Source organism: Drosophila melanogaster, chromosome 3R, assembly GCF_000001215.4.
Source record: "Drosophila melanogaster chromosome 3R".
Lineage (NCBI taxonomy): Eukaryota > Metazoa > Arthropoda > Insecta > Diptera > Drosophilidae > Drosophila > Drosophila melanogaster.
The window spans coordinates 18,680,489-18,704,823 of NT_033777.3; the positions used below are offsets into that span (position 1 = coordinate 18,680,489).

The 24,335-nt window shown below is 44.4% G+C and overlaps 5 protein-coding genes and 1 long non-coding RNA gene across 9 annotated transcripts; 3 read left to right on the top strand and 3 right to left on the bottom strand.

The window, feature by feature from the left end:
• The first annotated feature begins 115 nt into the window (after nt 1-115).
• CG46318 (uncharacterized protein) lies at nt 116-4,802 on the top strand. The gene is made up of 6 exons (NM_001347797.1): nt 116-848; nt 1,859-2,225; nt 2,301-2,885; nt 3,016-3,337; nt 3,415-3,687; nt 3,784-4,802. The coding sequence occupies exon 1, from the start codon at nt 510-512 to the stop codon at nt 588-590; it is 81 nt and encodes a 26-aa protein (NP_001334694.1). The 5' UTR covers nt 116-509; the 3' UTR covers nt 591-848; nt 1,859-2,225; nt 2,301-2,885; nt 3,016-3,337; nt 3,415-3,687; nt 3,784-4,802.
• Nucleotides 116-6,251, top strand: ChT (Choline transporter). 2 transcript variants are annotated; one of them, NM_169832.2, is made up of 6 exons: nt 116-848; nt 1,859-2,225; nt 2,301-2,885; nt 3,016-3,337; nt 3,415-3,687; nt 3,784-6,251. In NM_169832.2, exons 2-6 carry the CDS (start codon nt 1,952-1,954, stop codon nt 4,172-4,174), a joined length of 1,845 nt encoding a protein of 614 aa, NP_732369.1. In that variant the 5' UTR covers nt 116-848; nt 1,859-1,951; the 3' UTR covers nt 4,175-6,251. The 2 variants fall into 2 exon arrangements, with proteins under 2 accessions (NP_732369.1, NP_650743.1); NM_142486.3 differs by having other exon boundaries at nt 3,784-4,802.
• An 816-nt stretch (nt 6,252-7,067) lies between these two features.
• Muc91C (Mucin 91C) lies at nt 7,068-12,231 on the bottom strand (the record flags this gene model as incomplete). 2 transcript variants are annotated; one of them, NM_001300469.1, is made up of 4 exons in its annotated part: nt 7,068-9,890; nt 10,367-10,440; nt 11,798-11,890; nt 12,114-12,231. In NM_001300469.1, the coding sequence occupies 4 exons, from the start codon at nt 12,229-12,231 to the stop codon at nt 7,326-7,328; spliced, it is 2,850 nt and encodes a 949-aa protein (NP_001287398.1). In that variant the 3' UTR covers nt 7,068-7,325. The 2 variants fall into 2 exon arrangements, with proteins under 2 accessions (NP_001287398.1, NP_650744.1); NM_142487.2 differs by having other exon boundaries at nt 7,068-9,893.
• Nucleotides 12,232-12,804: 573 nt separating this feature from the next.
• CG14300 (uncharacterized protein) lies at nt 12,805-13,223 on the bottom strand. The gene is made up of 2 exons (NM_001014639.3): nt 13,169-13,223; nt 12,805-13,106 (listed from the first exon to the last, which is right to left on the bottom strand). Exons 1-2 carry the CDS (start codon nt 13,176-13,178, stop codon nt 12,832-12,834), a joined length of 285 nt encoding a protein of 94 aa, NP_001014639.1. The 5' UTR covers nt 13,179-13,223; the 3' UTR covers nt 12,805-12,831.
• A 1,540-nt stretch (nt 13,224-14,763) lies between these two features.
• On the top strand, nt 14,764-15,507 carry CG34282 (uncharacterized protein). Of its 2 annotated transcripts, none has more exons than NM_001316580.1 (2): nt 14,764-14,787; nt 14,857-15,507. In NM_001316580.1, exons 1-2 carry the CDS (start codon nt 14,778-14,780, stop codon nt 15,129-15,131), a joined length of 285 nt encoding a protein of 94 aa, NP_001303509.1. In that variant the 5' UTR covers nt 14,764-14,777; the 3' UTR covers nt 15,132-15,507. The 2 variants fall into 2 exon arrangements, with proteins under 2 accessions (NP_001303509.1, NP_001097830.1); NM_001104360.3 differs by having other exon boundaries at nt 14,857-15,294.
• Nucleotides 15,508-17,646: 2,139 nt separating this feature from the next.
• Nucleotides 17,647-20,802, bottom strand: lncRNA:CR45996 (long non-coding RNA:CR45996). Its single transcript, NR_133416.1, has 4 exons — nt 20,635-20,802; nt 20,390-20,584; nt 17,899-18,058; nt 17,647-17,846 (listed from the first exon to the last, which is right to left on the bottom strand). It is a non-coding gene; the product is annotated as a long non-coding RNA:CR45996 (long non-coding RNA).
• Nucleotides 20,803-24,335: the final 3,533 nt, after the last annotated feature.

Here is a 24,335-nt window from a genome sequence, read left to right on the forward strand (position 1 = left end):
GATTCGATTAAAATTCCTGCGCACATACACAAAATGAACGCCCACTCGGCTCAGCCATTTTGCGTCGAAGAGGCCATCGGTTCGCCGATGGGACTCCAGTACTTGAACTTCCAATTCAGTTATAATTTCGTCGCTCTAACCGCCAACACGGTCCGACGGCTGAACGTGGAGACGTGTTTTTAGTTTACCAATAGACCGTAGTCAACTGCTCGTTTGTTTTTACCAAAAACCGAATGGCTTTAGTTTGATTGCTTAATTCATTTTCAAATATCGATCTGATTGGATTCAGTCCACCTTGAAGTTGGGTTCGATTTAATAGCCCACGCGATTGCATTTCAAACAAGCCGAAGGCTTGTCAGCACCACTTGAACGAACGTGTGGGTGGTTGGTTTTCTTTTTTTTTTTTTATATATAATCTGGAACATTTTCGACAACTTCTCGGGTGCGAAGCTACATAGTGGCATTGGTTTTGATGTGGCCGACACGCGTTTCCCCAACAGCCGGAGCACATGTGCGGGTTACATTTTAGGACGCGTAACAGCCCGTCTCAGAAGACGTCCCTCCGCTGGGGCGACTGCTGTCTAGCCTAGTCTAGTCTAGTGTTCCGACCGCCATTCGTGTTCCTTGGCCGGAGACCTCATCCTCGAGTTCGATTCCCTCGCGACTCACTGCGTTCAAGCTAGTACTACTACGGGGCAGCCCGCATCCACCAAGAGCCCGTTTGGAACAGGAAATGTTGCATAAGTCGAGGCGCATTTGATTGGCGCGCTTCTTTGATTGTCGTCGCTAAGCTCCACAATCGAAAATTGGCGTCCGCTTGAACTTGGCGCACAAATCGCAAGACAGAGGTGAGTGGCTACCCGCAAATACGATGGGTCATGCGCAGACTGCTGGTGGGGATTACTTCTCACACTATTAGTCCGATGCGCTCCGTGCTTTGCTCAATTTTGTGAATGAAGCAGCCACAAGGGGGCAATGTGGCACACGGATTGAGGTGTTCTCGCGGCGGCCGCTCGCTTGACGTGGCTATGACGTACTTGACCCGCCTTCCCCCACACACACAAGGTAGTTTGAATTGTTTATGTATTTCACATAAGCGGAGTGAAGTCCCGACCATCCCGCTCCCAAAGTCGGTCTGTTACATAAGCAGGACACGTGCGTGTGGCTGCAATCAGAACTAATTTCCGCACATTTAAATGCTTTCACTATTGTTCGAATTACTTGGGAACTAAACGCTTACGCTAATAAATTATTAAATATTAGGTCCTTTTTACAAATACATTGATTCATTCATAAGAAGTTTATATCTAAATGAAAAATTTGATAATGAACTTCTTTATTTCACATTTTTGTAGTTAACAAAGCACACCTTTACGAAGATTTTCATTTGATTGTTAATTTTATTTATTAAAATCGAATTACAACAATATTTTTTATGCGTATTTATACAATTGTGATACTTTGGCATACAGTACAGAGAACTAAAGATTCTAGTATCTATAGTATCTAGTATTTGTAGTATCTAGTATCTATAGTCGATCTATTATAATTATAGGACCCCGTGGAGGTCAAACTCAATGCAATAGCTCCTTAATTGCGCGCCATTAACAAGGACGCATTTTCTGATGGGTGGGTGGGACGATGGAATGGAGGGGTGAAGTTGAAAGTGGGAAGTGGGGGCAACTCCAATTATATCCTTGCAAACAAAGGTCAGGCGCACCTGAGGCCATGGCCAATGCATTGGCTTAATATTTAATGCTTCGTGCTGTTGCTAGTTAATTGAAAAATGAGCTCCTGCCATATTAACCATTATGCTAAAGGATGTGGCTCTATGTGAAACCCTTGTATTCCATTACAGCTAGAAGGTCAACCCCATTTTGAGAGTATTTGGTTACAGCAGCGCGTGGAGAACCTTAAGTTTCGTAGCCAAGGACACGACTGAACTGCAAGGATGATCAATATCGCTGGCGTGGTGAGCATCGTGCTCTTCTACCTCCTGATCCTGGTCGTTGGCATTTGGGCCGGTCGCAAGAAGCAGTCCGGCAATGATTCGGAGGAGGAGGTCATGCTGGCCGGACGCTCCATCGGCCTCTTCGTGGGCATCTTCACCATGACGGCCACCTGGGTGGGTGGCGGCTACATCAACGGCACGGCGGAGGCTATATACACATCGGGTCTGGTGTGGTGCCAGGCTCCATTTGGATACGCTCTAAGCTTGGTATTTGGTAAGTCAACTTTACAGATTCCAATTAAGATTCCTTTCTTAACAAAAAGTGATTCTATCCTCCTTCCAAACTTAGGTGGCATCTTCTTTGCCAATCCCATGCGCAAGCAGGGTTACATCACCATGTTGGATCCGTTGCAGGATTCCTTTGGTGAGCGGATGGGAGGATTGCTCTTCCTGCCCGCTCTATGCGGTGAGGTCTTTTGGGCAGCCGGCATCCTGGCTGCACTTGGCGCCACTCTATCGGTGATCATCGACATGGATCACCGCACCTCGGTGATCCTGTCCTCCTGCATCGCCATCTTCTACACACTGTTCGGTGGACTGTACTCCGTGGCGTATACGGACGTGATCCAGTTGTTCTGCATCTTCATCGGTCTGTGGATGTGCATTCCCTTCGCCTGGAGCAACGAGCACGTGGGCAGCCTGAGTGACCTGGAGGTGGATTGGATTGGGCACGTGGAGCCTAAAAAGCATTGGCTGTACATAGACTACGGCTTGCTGCTCGTCTTTGGTGGCATTCCCTGGCAGGTCTACTTCCAGCGGGTGCTGTCCAGCAAAACGGCAGGAAGGGCCCAGCTTCTGTCCTATGTTGCAGCCGCCGGATGCATTTTGATGGCCATTCCCCCGGTGCTCATCGGAGCGATTGCCAAGGCTACACGTGAGTCCTAGCTAGACGACACTAGCAAGTAATAAACAGATATCCCCAAAATAGAAAGCACATATCCTTGGTGTGGGGGGCAGATTACCTATGCACCTTTGACTAATGTCTATTTTCTTTTCTCTGACAGCTTGGAACGAGACAGATTACAAGGGACCCTATCCCCTGACCGTGGACGAGACGAGCATGATTCTGCCCATGGTGCTGCAGTACCTCACGCCTGACTTCGTGTCCTTCTTTGGATTGGGCGCTGTTTCCGCCGCCGTGATGTCCTCCGCCGACTCCTCGGTGCTCTCCGCCGCCTCCATGTTCGCTCGGAACGTGTACAAATTGATTTTCCGTCAGAAGGCGTCCGAGATGGAAATCATTTGGGTGATGCGAGTCGCCATCATTGTGGTGGGCATCCTGGCTACCATCATGGCCCTCACCATTCCCTCCATCTACGGTTTGTGGTGCGTGAGAAGATGCATTATTCACCCTCCCTCAGCTCATTTTGCTAAGTGCCTGCTCTTCTTATCTTTCCGGACAGGTCCATGTGCTCGGATCTGGTCTACGTCATTCTGTTCCCGCAGCTACTGATGGTGGTGCACTTCAAGAAGCACTGCAACACGTACGGCAGCCTGTCGGCATACATTGTGGCCCTGGCCATCCGACTGTCGGGCGGTGAGGCCATCTTGGGACTGGCTCCATTGATCAAGTATCCCGGCTACGACGAGGAGACCAAGGAGCAGATGTTCCCCTTCCGCACCATGGCCATGCTGCTCAGCCTGGTCACGCTCATCTCGGTCTCCTGGTGGACTAAGTGAGTATAAGGCTATGTAAATTACATAGTTACTACATATTTGATTTATATTATTGTAATTAAATTAAATGTAACCCTTCTCCTAACCAATTTCAGAATGATGTTTGAGTCCGGCAAGTTGCCGCCCAGCTACGACTACTTCCGCTGTGTGGTCAATATTCCGGAGGATGTGCAGCGTGTGGGCGATCCCTCGGAGTCGGGTGAGCAGCTATCCGTGATGGCTGGACCGCTGGCCCGATCCTACGGAGCGGCCACCATGGCGGGCAAGGATGAGCGCAATGGCCGCATCAATCCCGCCCTGGAATCGGACGACGATCTGCCGGTGGCGGAGGCACGTCGCATCAACCAGGAGACGGCGCAGGCGCAGGTCAAAAAGATGCTGGATAACGCCACTGGGGTGAAGCCGTCGGGCGGAGGCGGTGGTCACCTCCAGAGCCAAAGCGGGATGGCCATGCCCACGGCGGAGCAGGACAATACGGCCTTCTGAGCGGAGTAGCGGAGAATCCCATGGCATCTGGGCAGCTGAATGCCCGAAAATAGGCTGCAGTTGATACCAGAGAATTATCCGATTTTATGTTGCGCTTGTTAGGGGGACACAAATGGGGGGAAGTTGGGGTCATCAGATCGTGGAATGGAGTACAGAAAGTATTAGGAAACGTACGTTAAACACACAAGTGCTCAGGTAAAAATTGCAGAAAGCTGATCGTAAGGTTTACATTTTCATTTAGCCAACTTATTGTGTATAGTTTCTACAAGCTTAAAGCGTTGTTCTATCGGTATTCATTTTGATGTTAGAGTATCTATCTATGTGTAAATGTTCACAAGTCAATTGACGACGAATACATATCAATTGCATTTTCCTAGCCCGAGAATTGCCTAGGAACACGTATTAACCCAAAAGGAGTTAGCCCAGTTAAAGTGGCTATGGATTAAGATGTATGTATAACCAAAGTGACGAGCATTTGAGCAATATGAATTGGCATTCCTGGCATTAGCATATCGATCATATATACTATACTATATAGATGCATAAAATGTGAATCATGTGTCCTTCCAGAACGAACAAAGCTAAGCAAAACTAACTAACTAACAAACCAATGCAAACGAAACATATCAAAAAAAAAAAAACAAAACAAGGCGGAAGTATATCAATATACATATCAGTCGTGTTAGCTATATAGGAGAATCGGGGTATGAAAAACATCCACTATATCCAAACAGTAGTCGTGTAAGTGGACGAAAGCGAGGCATATCGAGTTATATAGGAATGAATTTTAGCTGCTCTCAAAGAGCAAAAACCACAAGGTACATACATGGCAGATGAGGCACAGGAATGCAGATCTATATATAAATATACACATATATATATATATAACATGTTGCGTCGTAGTACCTAAAGATATACCTATACAAATCATATACACAAGCATATATATACATACACATATCTAGAAGCCAGCCACTGAATTTAGAGAGTTATACCCAAAGGAAACAACCACACCCACTGACCCACGAACCTGCTAAAGAACCATTGGCAAAGGGAGTTTCCGATCTACATATATAGACAAACACACGCTGCCTGAACCCCAAACCTCAAATCCCAACCTTTGATCTCCATTTGAGTATATATTGTAGTTTACCAAGAGGTGGGCATTGGTTCATCCTCTTCAAAGTCACTCGGCTCGTTTGTTGCTCTTTCGATCCGTTGGAAAGAACTAATCCAAATCCAAATCCAAATCTAAATCTAAACCTGAAATCTGAATAACTAAAGTCAACTCAAGTAAACTAATATGCGTAACTAACTTGGTAAGATTTTGAGCCCTATGGAAAATACCGCAACTACATACAACTCATTAAATTGTAATAAATGTTGACTGCTTTTTGATTGAGCCTCGTATGTTTGTTATATCGGGGTCGAGTTTTTTAACGTTTACATAAGTGAAACTAACTAAGAAGAGTTTGAGTCCATTTAGGATTATCTACCTATCATATGATATATCAAGCATATCTGTTCGTTGTTATTGTTATTATCTCTTGCATCCGTTCTGAGTGTGTCAATTTCGATGGCGTTTGAATCCGTTTAACTAAGAACTACAATTTGACTAAATTTCCAGAGAGATCCTACATAAAAGTATGTTAATTATGTGTGTGTTTGTATTCCATGTCTCGCGTTTCTTTGTGCAGTTCACCAGGTTTGTAAATAAGCAAATTATAGTTACTCGAATCGTTTGTAAAGTTACTATCAACTAAACCAAAACCACCAAATAATTTATGCATTCAACTGCGATGAACTTACTTCGCTTGGTTAAAACAAACAGTTTTGCAATTAGTTAAATATATACTCGTACCTACTTCTGTTATTGTTAACCAAACTTGGTCTATCACTCCAAGTTACCTTAGTGGCATTATGTTAACCGAACTAAATGAAATTAAATACAAAAAAATACAAATGAATAGGACGAAAGGTTACGATATACATGATGTATTAAATTAAAATTAAACCGAATACATATCAATGTTTTAAGCATAGCGAAATGGAATAAATCGAAAAAAAAGTATTTAATAAATAAAAGGTATATATATATCTACATTGAAATGGTTTCTCTGTTGCCCCAAAAGTCAAATCCAATCCGTCTACTTATTTATTCTATTTCTCAGTACTTATTTATTTTGCCGACTAACTGGCTGGCTTGTGAAATAAATGCGAGTATTACGAGCCAACAAAAGCCGCCAAGTGACGATCCGCAGACAATGGAACCGCATTATCATGGCAGGTGGAAATTTCTCAGACCAACTTAAAGAGCAAAGAGCTCTTGTCGGTGTCGCATCTCATCGGTTCCGTCCGAGATCCAAATATCCAAATGCCGCAAGACAATGCATTTTTTTGGGATTCACAGCGCGGAGAATGTGGCAACTATGCGACAGTTACTTATTTTATTTAGTCGAAAGTCAGTCGGTTAAATTGCCAAAGTCAGAGAATCATATAGCCGCCATCTGAGATCTCAACTGCTTGCAATTAGCATGCTAACGATGCAGTTGCAGTTGCATCTGCAGTTGGCTCTGTTGCATCTGCAGTGGCAATTAAGTTGTAATCTCAATTAGATTGGACTCGCCCTCCTCCATCATAAGCTCATAACTTGTGTCGCTCGAGAATTCCACCTAATTGTGGCCCCCACAACAAGATGTCTTGTTGCCGGGGTTGTTGTTGTGGCAGCTATCCGAATATCCGGTATATCCGCTATTTTCGCACAAAATTTGCATTGTTTGCCGATTTGAGCCTTCAACTGCCACTTCCCCACCTATTCACTTCCATGGCTGTCAATTAGCCGAACGGAAGAATTCCGCGAATGTCTTGCTAATATCGCGGATGTGAAGGGAACCGATCGCCCAGAACTGATGGCTTCTACGAATCTTCTATGATCTTCATCAAGTTGTTTATTTAACACAAACGTTGTTTCGTTGTTTTACATCTAATGGTACAGTGAATTAAGGCTAGATTTCCATGGAGGAGTATAAGAGGAATGGGCGAATTGGTTGCTTGTCATTTTGGGGAATAATTTACAATGGCGACGGCGATGATATGATGTGGTGGTTGAGTATTCGAAGGCACGTGGCGTATGCGTGATGCCGGTGGCTGCTCACTTCTTGCGATAGGTGTAGCCACCGTCGGCACTGTAGCTCTGCTGAATGGTATCGGGCACCTGGCTGGGTCCGTTGTACTCGTAGCCGGAGTCCTGGGACGGAGCACTTGGATAGGGACCGGAGCTGGAGGATCCACCCGCTGGCGGAGCACTGTAGCTGGACGAGGGTGCGCTGGAGAAGCTGTGGCCCGAACCGGTGGATGGAGCTCCATAGGAGCTGGACGGAGCAGAGGGATAGCCAGCGCTGCTGCTCGACGAGGCTCCGCTGAAGGAGGATGAGGAGGACGAGAATGAGCTGGAGCCTGATCCAGTGGAGGGAGCACCATAGGAAGAGGAGGGAGCGCTGAACGAGGGAGACGGTCCTGAGGCAGGTGCTCCGTATGATGAAGATGGGGGAGCGATCGGGGCCGAGTACGAGTTGGATGGAGCAGCCGGGTAAGGTCCTCCGCTGTTGGAGCTCGGGCTGGGTGCGGCGTAAGAAGAAGAGGGAGCCGATGGGTATGGTCCTCCACTGCTTAAACTGGAGCTAGGTGCGGAGTACGAAGATGACGGCGCCGATGGGTAGGGTCCTCCACTGCTCGAGCTGGAACTGGGAGCGGAGTACGAAGAGGAGGGAGCAGCGGCATATGGTCCACCGGAGTTGGAGCTAGAGCTGGGTGCGGAGTATGAAGAGGAGGGAGCCGAAGCATATGGACCTCCACTGTTGGCTGAAGGACTTGGTGCCGAGTACGAGGATGAAGGAGCTGCAGGATAGGGTCCACCACTATTCGATCCTGGGCTGGGTGCCGAGTAAGACGAGGATGGAGCCGATGGATAGGATCCACCACTGTTGGCAGAGGCACTGGGAGCGGAGTACGAAGACGATGGAGCAGCGGGGTAAGGTCCACCACTGTTGGATCCGGAGCTGGGTGCCGAGTAAGAGGAAGATGGAGCCGAGGCATAAGGTCCTCCACTGCTGGAGCTCGAACTGGGGGCAGAGTAGGATGATGATGGAGCCGAGGGGTACGATCCACCGCTGTTAGCACTGGCACTGGGAGCAGAGTACGAGCTGGATGGCGCGGATTGGAAGGATCCACCACTGGAACCCTTGCTCGGGGCGCTGTACAAGGATGAGGGAGCAGCCGAGAAGCTTCCGCTGCTTGATCCTGATCCGCTGCTGGGAGCGCCGTAGCTAGACGATGGTGGTGAGATGGGCTGGAACGAAGAGGAAGGAGCTCCGTACGAGGACGATGGAGGTGCAACTGGTGCTTCGTAGGATGAAGAAGGTCCGGATGAATAGCCACTGCTTCCCAAGCTTTGAGTCTTTGATGGTGCTCCATAGTTGGTCGATGGAGCCGAGGGCAAGGGCACAAAGCTGCTCACACTGGGTGCTCCGTAGCTGGAAGAGGGCTTCGATGGTCGCGATGCGGGTGGCAGGTAGGAGCTGACGGGCGCCTGAGGCGGTGCTCCATAGCTGGAGGAAGGTGGTGCGGGTGCTGGCTTGGGTGGTCCGTAGGATGAAGAGGGCGCTGAAGGTGCTCCATATGAGGAAGATGGTGGTGCAGGTGCTCCGTAGGAGGAAGATGGCGGGGCGGGTGCTCCATAAGACTTGGAAGGAGCAGCAGGAGCTCCATACGAAGAAGATGGAGGAGCAGGGGCTCCATAAGATTTGGATGGTGGTGCTGGGGCTCCGTAAGATGGGGATGGCGGTGCAGGTGCTCCGTATGATGAAGATGGTGGTGCAGGTGCTCCATACGATGAAGATGGTGGTGCAGGTGCTCCGTAAGACTTGGAAGGAGCAGCAGGCGCTCCGTACGAAGAAGATGGAGGAGCAGGTGCTCCATAAGACTTGGAAGGTGGTGCGGGAGCTCCATAAGACGATGATGGGGCGGCAGGAGCTCCATAAGACGATGATGGGGCGGCAGGAGCTCCATAAGACGATGATGGGGCGGCAGGTGCTCCGTAAGACGACGATGGTGGTGCTGGAGCGCCATAGGAGGATGAAGGGGCTGCTGGTCTCGGGGCTCCGTAGCTGGAAGAAGGTGCTGACTTGGGAGGACCGTACTTGCTGGATGGTGGAGCTGGGGCACCATAACTCTGGGATGGAGGCGCGGACTTCGGAGGCCCATAGCTAGCAGAGGGCGGGGCACCATAGCTTTGCGAAGGCGGAGCGGGTCTCGGAGCTCCATAGCTGCTGGATGGGCGACGATGATGAGGCTTCTTGGCCTGCGGCGGTGGTCCGTACGACTGGCTCGGCCGGCTGGGCGGTGGTCCATAGCTGGACGAGGGACGTGAGGCTGGTGGTCCATACGAACTGGATGGGCGTGGCGCGGCAGCTGGATATGGGCCACCCGATGAAGCACTTTGCGATGGAGCCGCATAGCTGCTGGACGGAGCGGAGTTAAACGATGGCGCCGGTCCGGAGGCGGGTGGCAGGTAAGAGCTGACCGGCGGAGCACCATACTTGGAGGACGGACGCTGGGGCGAGCTGGGTGGCAAGTAGGCGTTGTTCACCGGTGGCTCCGCTCCAACGTCGCGGACCAGCGAAACGGCCACCACGGCCACGGCGATGACACCGAAAAGCTGCTGCAAAAACGAGGAAATTAGTAAATTGGCTTTTTTCTATGACGCACCGATCGATGATACACATTAGAGCGATCTCTTCAGCTGTGCACTTTGAAAAAAACTATGTTGTTACATACATTTATATAAGTAGTTTTCAATTTTTGGCCAAGTATTGTAGTTTAAATTTAAAAAGATACACTTGAATAATGACTAAGTGATTATTGTAATTAATGTTTTAAATAAAACTATTTTCACGCCGAACGAGGAGTAAAGTAATTGTTAAAATAAAGTTTTTTTTTAATAGCATTGCTAGATTGGTTTAAATAAATTGAATTTGTTTGATTTTAAATAATATGTAAAATGAAGAGGGATTTATAAAAACTTTCAGAAGTTTTTTTGGATGGTTAAGTTTACTTTAAGTTTTATATGGAAGCGAGTATAATAAATGACTTAAATTTATTTTAAGTGTCCCATTTTTGTTGCAGTGTACTTACCACTCGCATGACTGATGCTGCTTCTCCGGGGGATGAGCTCGATGTTGATGAGCTTCGAATGCAAATTAACCGAACTGCAATGCGGGAAAAGGGGGCATTAGAGAAAATCAGTTGAAAGTGGATTACTTGCAAAAAATAGTTATAGAAAGATTACGTTAATGTTGCATAAGTTTTAACGGGCACCAAGACGACCGAGATGACCGAGCTGACCGAGATGGCCAAGATGACCGAGACTTAACCCACGGAGCGGACCTAATCGCTCGTCAATCTTGGCTCGGTCCGTCGGGTCGGCCAATGCCAAGAACTGGCCAGCAGACGGAGCGTGTCGCCCGGCATTGAAAGTGGAGGAGCACCCAGTTGTGTGCTGCCACTTAAGTTGCCGTTTTGGGCAAATCGCGGATGCAAACAAAAGCCACTGAAATCGCTGGCAAATCTCATTCCAAGCAGAGTGAAACTCACTTAATTTTATCGGCGCTTTTCTTTCGAGGAAATTGAATAAAATGGGACTATATAGACTGAGAGTGAGTGGGCGTGATCGGCTGTGGCATAATGCTGGCTTTTATGACATTGCAAAATCAGCCGCGGCAGTTGGCAATTTCTCAGCGCCATTGCCATTACACCCCCACTGCATGTGGCATGTGGCACGTTGCATGCGGAGTGACACATATTTGCCTCTCCAGCAACTGCTGCCAATTACTGTCTCCGCGTTTTGGCCACATTCGGTGTCGTCTTGGCCTGTCCCGTTGCGTCCAATTGTTGGTTTTTCAGCACTTTGCTTTATTGTTTGGCTCGCGACGCTTGTTTGGTTTTTGTTGATTGCGACAAGTTTTAATTATTTTTCAAAGTCCGACTAAATGACTGAATGACCTGCTGAATGTGAGGCAACTCCTAATTGGCCATGCTGATTATGCAATTTACGACGGTGACAAGTGCTAAGTTCTTTAGACTAATATTAGTCGAATGTATTTTGACAATAACTTGGATTTTTATGATTTTTAGTTCTTGGGAATTTCGTAACGAAGATTGAAAACGTGCACATACACAATTTAACAAATAAAAATAAATATATAAAAATATTAATTAATTATTTTTGTTATGTTGCTGTTACTCGGCATTTGAAAATATTTTTCATTGTGACTAAAGGATCTAGAAAGTTAGGATAGTATTGAGTTGACTATGAATTGTCCAAGTGTTTTATGTGTTTTCCCAAAGCACTATAATTTCAAATTAAAAGTGATAAATGAATTAGAACTTTAAGCTTTAAACTTTTTTTTTCACAGTAACTGTTAATAAACCATCCCTGCTACTTTGACTTTGTAATAATCCTGTTTAAAGACTTTGTCACTTAATAACGATGATTTATGATGACGATGACTGGTGATATATATGTATATGTACTTTTAAATTAATTATCCTTTATGTAGCACTGACCGTTTTCGTGGGCACCAGCTGCTTCTTTGAGATTTTTGGGGGCACTTTGCAGACGATGCTCTGCCGATGGACGAATGCGAACTACACTGCTGCCTGATGCGCAGCATGCACTTTTATACAAAATCATAACCAGGCAAAGCCGCAAAAATAAAGACACAAACCAACAAAAAATAAAAAACAACCAGCAGAAAAAGCAATAACAATGCGGACAGACGAAAATCAAAAGCTCCAAGCCAAAAAACACAATGCGAAGAAGACGCTGGCAGCGGCATGTCTTCGAGTTTGGTACTTTATGTAACACTTCAAATGCACTCACTCTTCGTCGGAGCCACCAAACAACCTAAAGACAAAGCCACCACAGAAACCACCAACAACCAAAGCGGCAGAAGCGTCCACCACGGCGCATGCGCGACTTCGCGTCCAAAGCTGCGCATCTGCCACAGAAAACATGCAACAACAAAATAACAAAGACAGCGGCAGCAACAACAAGCTACTGCGATCGTGAAGCTTTTGGCATTTGCTTTTGTTTTTGCACTGATAAATCCACTTCGATCCGTTGCCAAGTTCAGTGGCAACATCGGCTGTCATCGGCTGTGTCTTATGTCTTATGGATTAATCATACTTGGTTTCCAGCTAAATTGGACTATTAAAAGGGTTTAAGCTTGAACCTTAAATTACGCATTGTTTGCCTTTTAAGGTTTGAAAAACAGTTTTAATTTCTTGAAGTAAGCAACGTATATTCCAAGCTAAGAAGACAAAGGCAACACCGCGTATGAGTGATATACAACTTCCTACCAATACAGTGACTTTCAACTTGTTTTAACCAACTTACATATTTCAACAGTAATACTGTGAGGCAATTTCAAAGTAAATCTGTCGAATTATGTAGGAATAGTTGGAATAATTATGTTTGTAGAATCAGTTTCATATGCACAATATTCTCAACCTTTGCTAACAAATCCCGCCGGCACCCAATCAATCAATAACCAAATAATCTTGCAGTTGTGAACGTTCAAGAGCTGGGTCATTTATTTTCAGGCCACAGTTGGTGGCATCTCGGGCTTCTTCCAGATGTAACTGGCCCATGGGATGCACTCCTTGAGCAGATGCATGTAGGCCAGTCCCGCGGGGCAGTCCACCTCGGTGGCCGGAACGCCAAGGGTCTCGCACAGCCAGTACTTAGCGGCATCGAAGTGATGCGTATAGGTCTGTCCAATCTCGGACTCATCCTTGCAGGCGGAGCGACCCGCATCCGCACTCACTCCAGCCACCAAAATAATGGCCAAAACGGTGGCAAACAGGGCAACAACTTTGGGGAATCAAAAAGTTATCAAACGGAGAAACAACATTAAAATTCAACCTCACACCCACCAGACTTCATTTTTAGCTGTGAAAGTTTCTCGATAGAAGGGACCAACTGAGACGCTCACGTTTCGAGAACGCAACTTTTATACTTTCGAGGGCGAATTGTGACCGAAAAAAAAACGATGTGCAAACAAGAATAATAAAAGTATTGACATTTTGACACACACATCCGTCGATTATTATCAAGGGAGCAGAGCGAAAAGTAGCTGAAAACAGCATCTTTATCAAGATGGGTAGGAAAATATATGGGCTCCCCCCGGGGGGCGGCGCATGTGGAAAGATAACAAATAAATTGAAGCATTTATTTAATGCAGCATCAGGAAGGAAGGAGCTACACAAGCAAGTGCATTTTTAATGGATTCTTCTTGTAGCACCCAAAATATCCAAAATGAATTCGAACCCAGCCCATAAATTCGATATAATTTAAGCAAAATTATTTGATATATATGTATGGGCTAACCGTTTCATTTACTAGGAAAAACTAATATTTATGTGCACAGATATTTACCATATTATCGCCAAACAAATGATTGGTTGATTGGTTTGATTCCCGTGAATTTGATTCATTTCGTTTTAGAATCAACAACACATGTTCTGCATCCAATTAAATCAAACAACCCAGCATTTTATTCAGTCAACAGTCATCGAGCATAATAACCATGACTATTTATTGACAGCTTGTGAGTTGTAAGCCCAGCTGGCGTGTCAAATTCATAATGGGATATTTCCATAGTGCGGTAAACAAATGCTGAAATCTGAATTCGTTTAAAGTTTGCAACATTTAAGACTATCGGCCCCTCCATTAATTAATTGCGGACTGTCTTTAGGTTGAGTTTTTTTTTTCTTCATTTTTTTCCTTTATGTTGCTTATTTTTGTTTTGTCATTTTGCAAAAGTATTTTGCATTTATGTTAACTGTTTGTCTCTTTGTGGCTTTGTTTGGCTTTGGTATCGGAGCTTCAAACGCCCCAAGCGCCAGGCCACTTGACCAATATAAATACCAAAGAAGAGGCAGCAGCAGCTGCTGAAATTAAATATGGCAAAAAACCTCACGAAATGTGCCGACTAAAAACCGTTTAGCAGCAAGAGTGGGTCGACGACGAAAACCCTGAAAATCGCTTACAAAATGCTTTAAAGTCTAATTACAGTTTCCGCATTGTGAGGCGGCCAACCTGGCGGAGATTGCCGGAGAAGGAGGTGGCCAATCAGCGACGCAACTCCCCAGCGGGTGACTATGTATGTCTTTTTGTGTGTTTATGGCCAAGAGACAAGATGACGCTGCCGTATCGCATCGCATGTGTTAAGCTAACTGATTATTTCAGGTTGGCCAAGATGTGATGTGGTGGCAACGCAGTGCAGCGGCTAATTATCGATTAAGCCGACACGCTCGGTGTCTGGGCCAAATCCAATTAATGCGGCCAAGTGAAATGCGGCTCGTTATGATTGCCATAGCTCAAAGTTTTTGGGGCGACATCCGCAGCAGGTAGCTAAAAATAAATTTCTAACTCATTTGAACTAAGTGATTTTGCTTGTGGAGCAAGTGTCGCTACGATAAGGAGAATTCGGCACTAGTATAAATATGCCAATTGTCGGCCTTCGATTGCAACACTTTCATCATGTACAAGGGTGAGCCACCTCGCCATCGGTCTTCGCCAGAATGTCCCACTCACTTTTTCCCCCATTTTTTTCCTTTAGTTTCGATCATCTGCTGCCTGCTGTTGGGCCTGTTCCTGGCCCTCAGCTCCGCCTACAATGGCCAAGACATCTATGCCGAGCCCAATTGCGCCATTGTCGAGGATCACGCTCGCAAGTTCCGCGACATCTCGGACCCCACCCACTACTGGGTGTGCCCCGAGGGTCAGGAGAAGGCTGACTACATCCAGTGCCCGGACAACTACGCCTTCATGGAGCAGCAGCAGAACTGCGTCGTCTGGGAGGAGTGGAAGTGGGTCGAGCCCTACACCAAATAAACAGCCAACTTTCGCACTCTTGCTGAACGTCTAAGCCGTTTATGTTTCCTTTCTGCCGCCAAGTTTTGATTGGATTCGATTGGATTTACGGCTCAGTGGTGGTTGGATCAGTGGTGGTGCAAATAAATTAATTATGTGTCCTGGCACACAGTCAAACAACTCTATGTTTACTCAAGGGATTTTTTTTTACCCTGCTTTTAATATGTGAACGAGTTATCTCTTTTTCACATTTTTTCTATATTTTTCCAATATTTTATCAGATGCTTACAACTGATTGCACCATCTTGTACTCCACACAAATCAAAGTAAAATTCCATAACAGCCCAGCAGCAATCTAAAAGCTCAAGTCACCTTAACCTAAGTATATTGTATAACCTGGCAATTGCTGGTTGCGGTTGCCCAGTTTCCACTGTAACGATGCTGCCTTGGACCTGAACTTGAGCCTCCACCTGAATCATCTGAAGCCTCAAGCCGAAGACCGATGAGGCAGAACTTTTAATTAACCACACACGCACACACACACGCATCTGGGGTCGATGGGATGGGTTCCCAGGGTTTCGGGCCATGCCCGGAATATGAGATTCGTCTGATAAACGATAATTAGGCGGTGCGTGTCTGTTGCGCTTGTAATGTTATCTAACACCTTCGATTGGCAATCAAAGCTGTTGCCGCTGTGCTGCTACCACAATCAATCAACTCGCATTGTGAGCGCTCCGAAATCATTCAAAATGCGAAGAGGTGAAATAGATGGAGCCCGGAGTGCTAGTGCTCCAATTTGGGGCTTAACAAAATACAAGTGTGCGTACAGAAATTGGGGCTCACATACTTATTTTTGTTTTTTTTTTTTTTTGAGTAAAAGTCATAAATATCAAAGCGTGGCGAAGAGAAACATCACAAGCGCTCGCATTAAAAGTGAAAAGTACTTCAATAAATTTAGTTAGAAATCATTGCCGCAATGCAAACACGCTTGTTTTTTATTTTGTACAAATATACTATACTCGTATTCGATGGATGCGGATGGCCTCAAGTGCGCCGTTCGTGGGCTCGTTGTGGATGCCCCACGGCAGTTGAAGTGCCCATCGATGATGGCATCACATAATGAATTCGGCTCACTCACCTTACCCAAAAAGATCTCAGGCCCAGGCCATTGAAGAAAGTCTCTGTGGCCTTGACAAGGCGGAGAAGGTCCATTATCTGCATGCAGATAAGACTCGATTCCCAGTCCCAGTCCCACTCCCACTCCTTACTCCCATTCCCCTTGGCCATGACAAAGGTAATGGTAATGGTAATGGCAATAGCGATGCCATTGGTAATGGTAATGGCCATGCCAACTAGACACTCATATACTGCTCCTATTGGAGCGAAAAACAAAGCACTGGCATTAGCTGCCGCATTTGCCAATACAATATAGTAATGTGGGCTTGTGTTTATCAGATGTCGCCTCATTTCTGGGTTAAGATGAGCTGCAACCACGGTCTCCGGCGCTCCAATCTCGAGTGCGGCGTCGCACTTGGCCAGCAATTACATCGAAAAACGAAGCAAGGCATCTAATAATTATTCCCATTACGTATTACCAGTATCGTCGTACATCTATGCAGAGATGTGCAAATAAGGCGAATACTCATCGAAAAACTGCGACATTGAACCAATTATCAAGTCTTTGTATTCAGCTGATAATAGGTGCACATTAATGACGAAATCACATAATGGCAGAACTTGTTAATATTTTCTATATTATGTACGGATCAATAGAAGTGAGGTTTATTCCACAGATATAATAGAATAAATACAGTTGAAGATTAGTTTGTAAGAAGAATATATCTTTGATGTATACTTATCATATTATTACGATTCTATAAAATGTATCTCTTTTATAAATGTATCTTTTTATATCTCCAATAAAACTATTTTCATTTTAAGTGTAATATCATGATTTCTTATTTTCTGCTTTCACATACATGTACGGTTGATGGAGAATTGTTAAATTAATATTTAATTATGTTTGAAAAGCTATTAAAAGTTTTCATGGACACACACTTAAGTGTTCTTCAGTTTTATGCAAACACTTTTGATTTGCATTCAGGATTAACTTTTTGACCTTGACTAATTGGGTATGCGAAACTTTTCAGTTTCCTCGCCATTTGGCCACCGTCTGTCTGTCTTAAGTAATTATCTATCACAATCCATCTCAATCCAACTGCCGAGCCAAAAACCGCAGACTGCTGCTTTGATTGATGGCTCCACTGATTTGACTGATAAGAAAACATATGTACCCTCGATGTGAATACGGCCCTGCCTTGCACATATATACATATATATCATCTAATACACGGGCTGTCAGGCCAGGTGAGTGACAAATTGACATGATGAATCTACCAGCGGCGGGCGGGTGGACAGCGGAAAATCCAGCGACAGACAGACACTTAGATATATGTACATATGTACGTCTGTCCGAAGAAGTAGAATCCAAATGACCTTTCATCAAGCTGACAAATAAATTCAAAGCGACAGACTTGCCAGAACCGCCCTCGGGCGATCTAAAAAATGTATTTGAGTGCTTTGGGCTTGAGTTTAGCATAGGTCAAAGTTCGACAGTGAGGCGGGATTTCGGTTCAAGTCCGTTGCTGACGTCATTGAGCCGGAGCATCCACATCCAATGGACCACGTGAGCCACGTACCCACATCAGGAACAATAATCCGGAGCTGTAAGCGAAACTGAAACCGAATCTGCGAGGCGGAAGATTGGGGAATATCATCACCATCTCACCTGTCAGCCCTCACCTGGCTTTTTCTTGGTCGACTGGCAATACAGGCAATCGCCTCCGTGATATGTCCACATTAATTTTTCACAGTCTGCCCCTCTTTTAGGCATCCACAATTTATATGCATTAAAACTTTATTTCTCTTTCAAACGTAGCCGTGTTCATCTGCAATGATTGCGATGGATCCGAGTGATTGAGGTACGTCATCTGCAGACTGTTAATTGAATTGGGGGCTTATACATCCAGACAAAGCCCCAGAATGTTTAATATTTCAACAGTAAGCAAGAATGTCCTTTGTGCGTCTCAAAAATAATTAGAACATTGTTTGCCATTCCATTTACAGTCAAGTGCACTCAGAAAAGTTTGCATTAAATATTTAGTTTCTAGTTAACATTTTAATATTACTTCCAAGAGTGATTTGAAAATTTGAAATATAAATATTTTAGATTAAATTGAACTATGTTAAACAGAAGTTGCAGAAATATTTAATTTAGGGGAAATTTGAGCAAAACGTGACTTTTTCCAATGTTGTCCATAATCCATCCATTCATTTTGGTAGTAAGTAATGTCAACTTTTTATAGTTTTCGATATGTGATGATGACAGAGGGGGGTTGGGGGTTGCAAACTGCAATCTATTTTAACGTAGAGCTTTCACCACAGTGCTTGCCCCTGATTTCCAAGCCAGCTGAACAGCTGATGAACAGCTGGAAGCCACATGTGCATTGGTGGTGGCACTGGAAGCGGTCGCTGGAAGGCAGAGCGTGTTCATTCTGCCAGGAACCGAAGGAATGTACGACAATAACGGCTCCGCCTACCGCTTCCAGGCGAGACGACTCCTAGCTCGTGTGTGTGTGTGTGTGTGTTTCGTGTGTGCGTGGGAGAGGATTCGCATTACGCTGCTGTATGGGTGACAAGGCCACACCCACGCGGCCATGTTTGAATGAAATAACAGTAAAGGCAAAATGGCAAAGTCAATCGGGAAATGGCGTGGGGAGCAAATACATTTTGGCGGTACGGAATGGCAAATGGAACATGGTTCACAAAATGGAAACTGAAACACAGTAATAAGAATTTAGGTTACAGGCCAGGGGAAAAGAGACGACACAGAGAGTGAAAGAGAGAGATAGAGAGAGAGGGGGCACAAATTAACTGCAAGCGTTGTTTTCGTTGTTGTTTCGCGCTTAGCAAGTTAGCTAAGGTCATCGAAATGTCAAAAGTTGCATTCTCCGATTTTCGAGGGGGCGGGGAAGCTAGGAACACGCACACCAAACGTTTGTCCCGTTGACATTGGTGTTGATGTTGACAGAAAAAGAAAACACGCGACATTTGCAATTAATTTTGGCGGACTCGCCTTCCGAAACCACACAGATGTACGACGATTGTATATTTTTGGACACTTATCCATTTCCCAGGGGTTTCAGTTTTATTTTTGTCCGTAACCCACCTCTTTTGCTTCCACTCAAATGTGGCTTTGATGTCGGCCATTGTTAGTTTTCCTTCTTTTTTGGCTCACTTACACACTTCAACACTTTCGGCAGCCATTTTGATGGGCGCTGTTCCTTTGAAATTCCACCACTCGTCGTGACACTCACACATACAGTCACACACACACACACACACTCACTCATGGCAAAACGGAAATTCCTTAGCACTCTTTTGTGGGTTCCGCTTTTCTTCCTTCTCACTTTCAGTTATCTGCCCTCTCTCTCACTCCGCTGTCCAACATCTCCTCTCACTGCGCAAAGCGTCGTCTTAATTTTAATTTTATTGATATTATTCAGTTTGCGCAGATTCCATTAGATTTTATTGCCCACCCATTTTATGCATTCTCTGCCATTTTCTCCTAATCTGTTTGGCAATTCCAACATTAGTTTCCTACTTATTTACTTGGGCAAACAGAAATTCTAATAAGTTATATAAATTCAAATTGAATTTCTTGTAAATATCAAATAATCAAAAATGTTAATATTAATAACTACTTTTTTTGTTAATAAATCATACCACTTCTATTCACCAAAAACCTTATTCTCATATGGTTCTCTAAAATAATCTTCTTATGTGTTTGCTTTTGTTGTAAATATCAAATAATCAAAAATGTTAATATTAATAACTACTTTTTTTGTTAATAAATCATACCACTTCTATTCACCAAAAACCTTATTCTCATATGGTTCTCTAAAATAATCTTCTTATGTGTTTGCTTTTTAATGCAATTAAATTGATAAATTCTACGTTAAATATAAATTTTTCAATTTGGATTGCTTAGAAAAAAATACTTTCTTGAAAACTAATTAACAATTGGTTCTTCTCTTGGATGGGGCAAGTTCAATTCGAGTTTAACTCGTTACGAAAACGTTGTCAGGTTCAGTTAAATTAACTGGTAATTCAATACTGATTGTTGGCAGGCGTAGTCCACCCGCACAGCTTCCGCAGATACAATTTCGTATCGGTTGGAAAATTACAGACCCACCTCATCATCATCCTCAACTCTTTACCTTTCGCAACTTCGAATCCTTTCCCACCAGTATATCCACGCTAACGAGGCATCGGCTCATGTTACCCTTCTTGCTCCTGAATACTGAATCCTTCGGCCTTGGCTGTGACACTCCGTGTCAGCTGATTTGTCGACTCCAGTATAAAGAGCGCAATCAATTGCAACTATAAGTACTCGCAATTAGTGTTGCCGAGGGCTTACGCAATCAATGTAAGCGGACCGGGTTGAAAATTTTTATATACATACATATTTTCAGCAGCTTATGCTCGGTTGCCTTTATGAATTCCCAATGAAGGCTGCAGTCCGGTTGGCAACTGCCTGAAATCGCAGGGATAATGTAATTTTATGAAATGGAGCGTGGTATCCGATTTTAATAAGCCGAATATCGTTAAAATTTTAATTTTTATATTCTGGCTTTTCATTTTGAAAGCTAATAAACTTGACAGATTTTTATGCAAAAATCTTTCTGTCAAAAGTATCCACTGAATATTTATTGAATACACTATTAATAGGCTGGAATGTACACGTAATCATTAATCTTTTATTTTGCCGCTATTAATCAAGCATCAGTAAGTTGGGTAATCCGCTGGGAAATTTGTTAGCTGTCAATTAAGTTCTTGGTTTTCTCAGTTTCATCATAATAACCTTCCTTTACTTTATCCTCTCGCTCAATTCAATTAAGTTAATAAACCAAATATATTCACATAACTATAAGTCACAAACAATAAGTTGACTCAAATCAAAAATCTTATCTGCAGTGCTCCTATAAAAATCGCATCAGTTTTTGTTAGCTTTGGCCATTTTTTACCCTCGTATGTTGCACTGCCAAGTGTGGTGACTTTTCATGTAGTTGCACCTTCAGTTCGGATAAATCCTGGTGTCAGGAGCAGTTTCTGAGTTCGTATCATAGCTTGTTTACCTTTGGGCCGCCACTTGCTGGCGCGTCACCTCAGCTCCGAAATGAACTTTGGCGCAGCGTCCTGCCGGTTCCCCCTCCTGGACACCCACAGTGGCAGTGGATGTGTGGCTGCGACTGCCGTCAAACGTTGCGCCCCGGGGTCGCTTGTGGATGCCCCCCATGCCGTGTCCCATGACAAAAATCCAGACACTGCCACTGACAGGCGCAGCAACAACAATCCCAAATCCAACTGGCAGGTATCCTGCTGTCTATCAAGCTGTCAATATAGCACAGAAAGGATCGGCGGCACTATGAAGCCATCAAGTTGGATGGCAGTGGAAATATTTTAAGCGTAATATACATAGTTTAAACCTCCTGAGACAGAGGGTTAAAGGGGTTTTTTTTTTTTGCTAGCGGCAGGACATGCCAAAAACTGGTTGCGGTCATAGCAATCCAATTAGGCCAGCTGAGTATTTGGCAGCATTTAGCGTTAGTTCTTGTTACCCAGAAACTGTGCGAAGATATTCAAAAATACCCACACGAATTGCACATGCTATATAAAAATCGATAGAATGTAACTAACAGGGGTTGAGTGGGCGTGAGGTGGTGGGTGGTTGGTTGGATGGGATGGGGTTGGATGGAGATGGGGGTTCACCTTGGGCAAAAGCAGACCCGAAAGGCGCAGCATGATGTTTTACAAGTGCTGTGTTTGTTTTTATTTTTCTTGCTCGGTGGTGGTTAAAGAGTGGTTGTGGCTCGCTTGCATCCAAGCAGATGCCAGTCTAGTCCGCCGTCTAATTGCCAAAAGGCGTAGGACATCATACCACGGATTTAGAGCACTCGTTCTGGGTATGAGTGAATTCTTAATTGAAAATAAACATTAAGGTACGCAATTAAATGTGCTGCAGTCTGGTTGGTTGGTTTCTTTGCCGCGCTTTGAAGTCTATTCTATCCTCGTTTTTTTTATCGCCCTCGAGGCTCTGGCATCCTGATCCTGGCCACTTGGGCACTTTCCGCTGACTTCCGCAGCCACCTTTCAGTGTCGAATTTCAATTGTTTGCCCCATTTTGTGGCAAAGAATTAATTAATCGCCTAGGCGGCTCCATTTCGCAAAATGACAAATGATGGCACATCTCTCGGGTCGAACAATTAGCTGTAAATTAAATTTGTATTAAGCTTAACTGCTGCGCAAATCGACGTTGCATATAAACCAGCTCAACAGTAAAGCCTCCTTAAGCACTTTACTATTAGCGGTAGTGTGAATTTTATTTAACCAGTTAAATAGAAACTAGGTATATTAAAGTGGAACTTCCAAAGGAAATTATACATTTGCTACATTATTTACAAATAATTTGAACTTCAAAGTCGAACTAAATTTTTTCTAAAATAAACTTGATATAAGTTCTGAAAAAACATCTCTTTGATGAACGTTAAAATACGTAGTGACGAAGCGCGCCTGGTGAGCGTGCTAATGGGACTACTCATATCCTTACAGAGATTTTAGTTTGTTTTTGTTTAATTTTAAAAGACTTTGTTAATATTAGCTCAAGATAAGACATAATTGACAATGGATTTTAAAAATTTCTAATAGACTGTTTTCGTTTGAATCTACTACTACTAAAGCACTTCCCAGGTTTCCTATATATCTGCCTAGAACAAAACATAGCTCGTTAAGCTGAATAAGTTTCCCTATATTTATACCATAGTGCTGTTTGCGCTTAAGAAGTTCGACTGTTTTCATTCCACTTCTAAATTTTCCTCATTTTCTCGGCTGTGTTTTGTGTGGCCGGGCTTTGTTTGGTCTATTGTGGGCGCCTGACGAGGCTCGTTTTCTCGGTTTCTTGTGGTACGCTTGGCTCGCGTGCCTTGTAGACATTTTTCTCTGTTTTGGCTGCGTGGTGCGTACCAGGTAACCTTGTTTCCAACCACTCTTAGGTGGGTACGTTGGCCCGACTCGACTCGACTTGGCCATCCGACGGACGGCTGTGCCATATAATTTGGCCCCGCCGCACAAAGTGTTGTTATATTTAAGCAGACCACAGGCAAGCAGAAAGCCACCCGCCCAGAAACAGCCACACCCACACCTTGGGCAAAGGACACGCACGCGGCAAAAATGAAGGCACACCTTAATTTACCTTTGAGAAGACGCCTCCTGCTGCTATGCCTCGTCCTGCCAAGTCCTTGGGCTCATATCGATCGGTGCATTAAAAGTTTCTCACACTACTTGGTAAATAAGTGAATGAAAGAAGCTGCAAAAATAGTTTCAGCACACAAAAAAGTGGAGCTCGTAATTGCTTTTACGTGGTTTGGATTTTTGAAGGTTTTCGACTGCTGATTGGGGCGAGCAAACTTTAAATGCAAAGTGAGAAAGTTTTTATGCCACGTACACAAGGAACTAAAGTCCTGGCGGACTAGACATGCCATTCATGAACCCAAGCCCCATAATCAATCAATAAAACTGCTCTAACCTTGACATGACTTTCAGTTCAGCTGCCAGTTCTCATTTGCGATGTTAAATGAAAAATGGAAATGTAATTAACTAGCCAGCAGAATATCATTGCCCTGATCTTACAATTCACTACTGGGTCAGTTGATGGGATTTTTTCTGTAAATTAAAAATGGAACATTCGCCGCTAAACTTCTGCCCTAATCACGTAGCGAAAGAGAGAGAGACTTGAATAAATTAAAAACTTTCTTTGGTGTTTCGCAACTTTTTGCATAAGAAATGTAATGCCAGTGACAGGGAAAAAGAGATGAGACAAAAAAGGTGAGCGAAAAACTTTGCCATTGAATTTCTTATGCCATTTTTGGGGGATCTTAACATAATTCTGTGGCCTTTTGAGCCCGAGCTGGGACTTGATAAATTGCAGAAAGTGCTTGTCAAGTGATAAATGACAATGAAATTGGCAAATTGTGCGACATTCGGGTCAAAAAATCCAACAAAAGCTAACAGGGTATACCACATATATTTTGTGGTGGGTGTTAGTCCCTGCATTGCAGTCCTGCTGCCTTCACACCAGAGATATTAATCAGTGTCCTTTCTGCCAGC